Source organism: Macaca nemestrina, chromosome 1 (assembly GCF_043159975.1).
Source record: "Macaca nemestrina isolate mMacNem1 chromosome 1, mMacNem.hap1, whole genome shotgun sequence".
NCBI classification, from domain to species: Eukaryota; Metazoa; Chordata; class Mammalia; order Primates; family Cercopithecidae; genus Macaca; species Macaca nemestrina.
In genome coordinates this window covers 107,239,948-107,247,974 of record NC_092125.1, presented here as the reverse complement: position 1 = coordinate 107,247,974, position 8,027 = coordinate 107,239,948, and the positions used below count along the sequence as shown (strand labels likewise).

At 41.5% G+C, this 8,027-nt stretch overlaps 1 protein-coding gene across 1 annotated transcript; it reads left to right on the top strand.

The window, feature by feature from the left end:
• The first annotated feature begins 591 nt into the window (after positions 1-591).
• Positions 592-1,268, top strand: LOC105497888 (NADH dehydrogenase [ubiquinone] 1 beta subcomplex subunit 8, mitochondrial). Its single transcript, XM_071071449.1, has one exon. The coding sequence runs from the start codon at positions 610-612 to the stop codon at positions 1,168-1,170; it is 561 nt and encodes a 186-aa protein (XP_070927550.1). The 5' UTR covers positions 592-609; the 3' UTR covers positions 1,171-1,268.
• The last annotated feature ends 6,759 nt before the right edge of the window (positions 1,269-8,027 follow it).

Genomic DNA, 8,027 nt, shown 5'->3' with positions numbered 1-8,027 from the left:
GCCTCAAAACAGTGCAGAATAAAGGGAACCCACAGGGGACAGGAGGAGGTGGACAATACGTGATGGAGCTGACCATGTCTCTTTTCTACACACTAGATGCCTGTTTTCCACACAGTCCTTTAAGAGACAGTTGGGCTGTGCTGGGTTGGAGAGGGAAGAGTTAATATTCTTATTCTGAGTTATATACAACTGGACAGGATGGGGTGCTCCCTGAGTACCTGAAAAATGATTGGAAAGCCCTGAAACACACTTGAGATATCATCAAAGTAGAGTCAGTATAACATAGTAGAAGACAGAGACTGGAGGAAAAATAAATCCCTATTTGTATCTGACACTGAGTTCAGACTACTTAATAAACTTGTTCAGAGGCCTTTGGAAGATTTTCCTGCCAAGGATCTCTCTTGGTTCTTCCTCTCTTTCCAATATCAGTCAACAAATAAATGAATACTCAATTTCGTGACTTGCATAATATTTTTTAAACTGCATGTAGGAAAACATTCCTTCTTGGAGCTAATCATCACTGTAAAATCAGGGCTTTGTGGCAAAAAATGTGAAAGACTTCAGATGTCAACAATGAAAAGTTTTGTCTCGAACGTGAAGAAGGTGAAGATGGCGGTGGCCAGGGCCGGGGTCCTGGGAGTTCAGTGGCTGCAAAGGGCATCCCGGAACGTGGTGCCGCTGGGCGCACGGACAGCCTCCCGCATGACCAAGGACATGTTCCCAGGGCCCTATCCTAGGACCCCAGAAGAACGGGCCGACGCCGCCAAGAAGTATAATATGCGTATGGAAGACTACGAGCCTTACCCGGATGAGGGCATGGGGTATGGCGACTACCCGAAGCTCCCTGACCGTTCACAGCATGAGAGAGATCCATGGTATAGCTGGGACCAACCGGACCTGAGGTTGAACTGGGGTGAACCGATGCACTGGCACGTAGACATGTACACCAGGAACCGTGTGGATACATCCCCCACACCTGTTTCTTGGAATGTCATGTGTATGCACCTCTTCGGTTTCCTGGCTTTCATGACATTCATGTTCTGGGTGGGGGACGTGTACCCTTCCTACCAGCCTGTGGGACCAAAGCAGTATCCTTACAATAATCTGTACCTGGAACGAGGCGGCGATCCCTCCAAAGAACCTGAGCCGGTGGTTCACTATGAGATCTGAGGAGGCTTTGTGGGCTTTTGTGTCCTCTTAACTAGGACTCCCTCATTCCTAGAAATTTAATCTTAATGAAATCCCTAATAAAACTCAGTGCTGTGGTAAAAAAAAAAAAAGAAAAGAAAAGTTTTGTCTCCAAACCCTATGTCACCCTCAAACCCTTCAGTTTCTGTAAGCCATCTTGGGTGGTCTGTAACATGATCTTTCTTTACTTTTGAGCTGGGCTCCAATTTTCAGTACAGGTTGTGGTGGGCCTGAAGTGCTGAGGAGCGGGTCAGACCTCCAATCATCCAGGGGACTTTGAGTTGCTACAAGTGGTGTAGGGAAGCAGATAAAGTTGAAGAAAGTTTTGTTATTTCACAAAGTCACATATAGAAAGCAGGAGATGGGGGTGGGGGAGGTAGAAGATGGATGCCAGGCGATCAGAGAGGGTGAAATTTCTGGAGAGAAAAGAGATCTCTCTACCTCAGAAGTTCTCAGCTTTGGCTGCACATTGGCATCATCTTGGAGGGTTTTTAAAAAATACAAAACTCTGAGTTTCATCCCTCAAGATGCTGGTTGGCTTGGACTAGGCATCAGGGTTTTAGAATCTCCCAGGTGATTCTGATGCACAGTCAGGTTTGAGAGGATCAGATCACATGAGATGGAAGAGAAAAAATTGGAGGCTGGAGAATGAGATCACCTGTGGGCTTACATACATAAGTACCTGTTGTCCACAGAACAAACAAAAAATTCTTTGGCTACAGTACTAGTCTCTGGCTGGTCAGGAACTGGCTGATTTCTCTAGTCTCAACTTCTACTGTCCTCTTCTACTTCTTTACCTGTCTTTGTCACACCAAGGGGTCTGAGGCTTTTGCCTGGGCCTGAGCTGGGGGCACCTTAGTGACTGATGCTTGGTGCTCAGAGACTCTCCGTCTGAACACCTTGAGGAAAGAGGCAGATGTCTCAGGAAGTTCTAGTTCATAGACTGTCTGGACAGGATCTTGTTACCAGGTTCTATGTTGCTTGCTTATAGGCTGCAGGGTCCTGGTAGTAGGTCGGCGGTGGGGAGGGGGGCGGCGAGGAAAGACTAAGTTTTTCTAAGAGAAGGATCTGGGATGCCTCAAAACTGTCCAGGTGCCTATTTCTTAAGCTTGTTGTTGGTGTGTTTTCTTCTCTTTTTCCCATCCTCTTTTGCTCTCCCCTTCTCTTTCTTTATACATTCCTTCTTTACTTTCTTCTATTCTCTAAAAAAAAAAAACCCAGATATTACACAGTGGGCATGGTGATAGATATGCAATCCATTGGATGGTGGACACACCTCATAAATAAATGAGATGTGGTTCTCGTTGAGTAGCTCACTGTGTAGCAGGGCAGACGGACAGGTGATCAAATGACTATGACCCAAGATGATGAAAGCTACATAAAATGTGTGTTGAGTCCTGAGGTTTAGGCAAGAGCTTTTGGGTATCAGTCTCCTGTCTCCTCAGTGTGCCCAGAGGTTGTCATTCGGTATCATTTGAGAGTGGTCGAGGTGAGGTCGGCAACCTATAGGAGCTGAAGATGGACATGGACCAGGAACAAAGGGATAAGGAGTCTGACCTCTCCTTGGAGTTTCTGATCAGGGAGACACAGAGAAACTCATGATACCTAGGAGGTACAGGTGTTCCTGAGGAGAGAAGGGGAATGGATAAAATTTCTGTCTGAGGACAGGATGTGGTGGATAGAAGCGGCCAGAATAATAGGTTCATTAAGAACATAGGTTGAGGAGTCAGATGTTTCTGGCTTTGTTTTCTTATTTCTTCAGGTGATAGTTGTCATAAGGTAAAGGTGTTTGAGGACAGAAAAAACTACAAAGGAATGAAAGCGCAGTGGACCACGGACATTAGAGCTGCAACCAGAGACGGAGATAAGGAACTAACCTACATCTGATGACTGATGTGTCAGTAAGCCACTCACTTTGTAAGTTTCTGAGTTGCAGACATGGGTCAGAGAAGAAGATGATTCACCCAGGCTGGGATAGCCAGGGAGAATTTATCTGAAAGGTAAATTATAATTAATTGAAGGTGAATAATTATAGATGCATTTGGTAGTGTTATTATGTATACCTGACGTAATGCAATTGATGTGTGACTAATGCCTGTAAAAACTGCATTTGAATCAGGTCTGTAGAATTTTCCTATTGTATTTTATTATAACAATAAAGATGCATTTTCTTCTGAAATATAAGCGTACTCAAGAATAAGACAAATCTTTTATATCACACGTGTAATTAAAAATGTGTATTTTTTTTCAGACAAATACACCAGTGGTTCAGAATAGAAAGCCAAAAAAATAAGACCACACACCTACAACCATCTGGTATCAAAAATCTGACAAAAACAAGCAATGGAGAAAAGATTCCTAGTCAATAATTGGTGCTGGGATAACTGGCTAGCCATATGCAGAAGATTGAAACTAGACTCCTTCCTTACACCATATACAAAAATCAACTTAACATGGATCAAAGACTTAAATGTGAAACTTAAAAAATATAAAATCCTTGGTAGACAACCTAGGCAATACCATTCCGGACTTAGGAATGGACAAAGATTTTATGACAAAGACACCAAAATCAACTGCAAAAATGGACAAATGGGGTCTAATTAAATTGAAGAGCTTCTGCACAGCAAAATAAACTATCAACACAGTAAGCAGACAACCTACAGGATGGGAGAAAATATTTGCAAACTATGCACCTGACAAAAGCCTAATATCTAGCATCTATAGGGAACTTAAGCAAATCTACAAGAAAAAAAAAACACAATTAAAAAGCAAGCAAAGGACGTGATCAGACACTTTTCAAAAGAAGAGGTGCATGCAGTCAACAAGCATATTTTTTAAAAAGCCCAACATCCCACTGCTCATTAGATAAATTCACATCAAAGCTGCAGTGAGGTGTCATCTCAAACCAGTCAGAATGGCTGTTCTTAAAAAGTCAAAAAATAGCAGGTGTTGGTGAGGTTTCAGAGGAAAAGGAATGCTTATACATTGTTGATGTGAGTGTAAATTAGTTTAACCGCTGTGGAAGACAGTGTGGCTATTCCTAAAAGACCTAAGGACAGAAATGCCATTCAACACAGCAATTCCATTACTGGGTATATACCCAAAATAATATAAATCATTCTATCATAAGGACACATGTAGACATATGTTTATTGCAGCACTGTTCACAATAGCAAAAACATGGAATCAGCCTAAATGCTCATCAAAGATAGACTGGATAAAGAAAATGTGGTACATATACACCATAGGATACTATGCAGCCATAAAAAAGAGTGAGATCATGTCCTTTGCAGGAACATAGATGGAGCTGGAGGCCATTATCCTTAGCAAAGTAAGGCAAGAAAAGAAAACCAAATACTGCACATTGTCATTTGTAAGTGGGATATAAGTAATGAGAACACATGGACACATAGAGAGGACAACAGACACAGGTACCTACCAGAGGGTGGGGAATAGAAGGAGTGAGAGGACCAGGGAAAATGACTAATAGGTACTAGACTTAATATCTGGGTGACAAAATAATTTGTACAACAAATGCCCATGACACAAGTTTACCTGTGTAACAAACCTGCACATGTACCCCTGAACTTCAAATAAAAGTTAAATAAAAACACATGGCTTTTGAGAAAACATTATTACTACAGTAAATGTGTCTGTTTATCCTACTACAGGAAAGCCTATAGTTGTGGCTACCCACTTTGAGATAAGGTCTAACAGGAGGAAAATGAGAGTACCTTCATACTACTGGTGCAAACATTACTTTTTCCACTGGCAAGGGTCTGAGAACATAGGCCTTCTTGTGCACTAATATTCTTCCCATCACCACTAGCAACTCATCCCTTATTCTTACTTGATTGCTGCCTGTGGTATAAAAGTAAGATGTTACTACATGACGTTTTTGCGATAGCAAAGCCAGTATATTTAATCATCAATGTTGTTCTCAGGCTAGTGTCTTTCATTGTGTTTATCAAAGCTACACTGCTGCCTCTTCAATCCAAAGATATGGGAAACCAACTGGATAGAGGGGTGTTGATACCTTACTTTGCTGTTTTACAAGCAAATCAGAGGACTGTCTTGAATGGACCCACTGGATTGGGAAGTTCCCTGAGAACATCTTATTTGTTCATTTTCTCTAATGTATCTCCAGTACCTGTAGTGGTGTCTGTATGTAGCAAATGTTTAATAAATAGTTTTTAAATGAATTATTAATTATTAACTATTGAATCCTCGGCTGGGTCGAGGTGATCTTTATTAGTTGACCTATTGGGGTCCACTTTTAGGGGCAGCATCAGGAACTGCTTAACATCTGTCTTTGACTGTCTTGGTATTGCAGGTTCCAACTTCATAAGTTGGTCCAACTCCTATTTCTTCTTCCTCCTGAGTGAACTCACAGTGTGTGTAGGAATTGGTGGACAATTTGACATCAAGAGCTTGACCTTGATAGGTGCTTTGAGCCTCCAATCCTCTTTCCATAGACTTTGACAGATGGCAGGTTTTATTTCTTCAAAGGCTGGATCTTTTCTCTTGCAGGTGATACGCAGTTAGGAATTTGTCTCATCAATTCTAGTCCTGCTCCAAACAGTGGTCTTCAGTTTCTGGACTAGTGGAGTGGTTCTGGCTAGATCTGTGGGTTCCCTGGTGTGGGGTCCATGTGGCAAGGCCTCACACACAGGGTAGCAACTCCAACCTCCCAGCCAACCTTATGCATTCTCAATATTTTTGAGACAAATTTGAATCATGACTTGACACTGTTTCTGTCCCATGGTGGAGTGCTACCCAAGAATGTCTCCGGTTTTGAGTAACAAGCAGCTTGTGGTGATGAATCAAACGGGACAGCTGCGGTTCCTATCTTCAGCAACTGTGCTGAGCTGGAGAGTGATCAGAACTGGTTAGAGTATTTCTCACATCAAACTCCTTGAGAGCCCTTTTCTTTACTAAATTCCAGAGATTTTAGAAATCCTGAGTTCTTAGACTTTGCAGTAAAAATAGCCAGTTTGATATTTTCAAAAGAATATTTTTGATTCAATAAACTCCTAATGTGCTATCTATATTTGTTTATTTTTGCTTGTTGTACGCAGCTCCACACAGAGTTCACATTTTCAATTTGTAATTTTCACATCCACATTTTCAATTTGTAATTTAATTCATGACCTATGATGTTCCTTTGGCTTATTCTTATGGATTTGATGAACTGTTTTCTCTATGATGGTATTTCAACAATTTGGCAGACAGAATGAGACTCATCTCTCTCTCTAAGGAGGTAATTAAACCTAGAGGGCAGTTAAGTATCACACATCCAAAACATGACAGAGACAAATTTTTTAAAAGTTTTATTGAAGTTATGATTCACATAGTTGGGCTCTTAGCTCTGCAAATTTTAAAAAATCAAACAAACATAAGAACAAAACACGAAGTTAAGCAGGACAAAATAAATGTAAAGTATAAAATACTAATTGTTTCTAAAAATCTCTTGAAAAGTCTCCAGGAAGGTACAAATGGCATCAGCCAGGATCATGGACTTACTGGCTGTGTGGCCTGGGTCCTGTGCAGAACTGTTGGACCCACAATTTCCCTGTTTGTAAAATATGGTTATTAAGAGCACATGGCTTATCAAGTTAGAAAATTAAATGAGTTCATAGTAGTCACTTCAGGTTTTCTAGCACCTAATAAGCAAATAAATTTTTGATCTTACAATTATACTAATTTATAAGCCTAGCAATACTTCTCATTTTCTCTCTTCCTTTTTCTTAATGGTCTCAGTCTACAGCCTCCACATTACTACATTCCCTAAGCTCTCAGCTCCATTTCTCCCCTAACCCAGGACTTCTTAAGCTTTAATTAATTCTACTCCCTCCACCTTCTCTCTCTGGGAATTTAATTGTGTATATGGAGTTATCTGTTTTTCCTGAGACCAGCTTTTACTTTCTTTCTTTTTTTTTTTTTTTTTTTGAGATGGAGTTTCACTCTTGCGGCCCAGGCTGGAGTGCAGTGGCACAACAGGCTCACTGTGACCTCTGCCTCCCAGGTTCAAGCAATTCTCCTGCCTCAGCCTCCTGAGTAACTGGGATTACAGGTATCTGCAACTACGCCGAGCTTTTTTTTTTTTTTTTTTTTTTTTTTTGTATTTTTAGTAGAGACTAATCATATAACATGTGGTTTCACCATGTTGGTCAAGCAGTCTCAAACTCCTGACCTCAGGTAATCCACCTGCCTCAGCCTCCCAAAACGCTGGGATTACAGATAGCTGAGGCCACTTTTTTCTTTACCCATCTTTTAATTTTAGTCTAAAGGTTTTCAGCCTTGCAATTATTGGCTTTCTGGGTCAGATAATTCTGCACTGTGGGGCTGTCCTATGCTTGGTAGGAGGCTTAGCTGCATCCCTGGCCTCTACCCGCTAGATGCCAGAAATTCTCTAAGTTTTGACAACAAAAAATGTCCCTTGGAGAGTCAAATTTACCCCGTTAGAAGAAATGCTAATTCTGCCTTTTTTTTTTTTTTGATAATTGCCTGCTACATCTTCACTATTTTGTAATTGGGATGTCAGAAACATCTAGTAGCTCCTTCTAGGACTGGGGAGTCCATTATGAAAGGAACAGTCACATTTCAGTCGTTCTTTTCTGACAGTTGGAGGCCTCACTACAATCCCTCTCATCACATCCTGTCCCCCACTACCTCACAATCCCAGGACAAAAAGACTCGACAGACTCCAGAATTTTGCAGCCTAGAGCTAGAATTCTGCATCTTCCCTGTGGTAGTGCTGGATGTCAGGGGCAGACAGGAGGGCACACTTCCAGCCCCACAGAGGGAGAGACAGAATGAAATGCCAAGGGAGACACCAC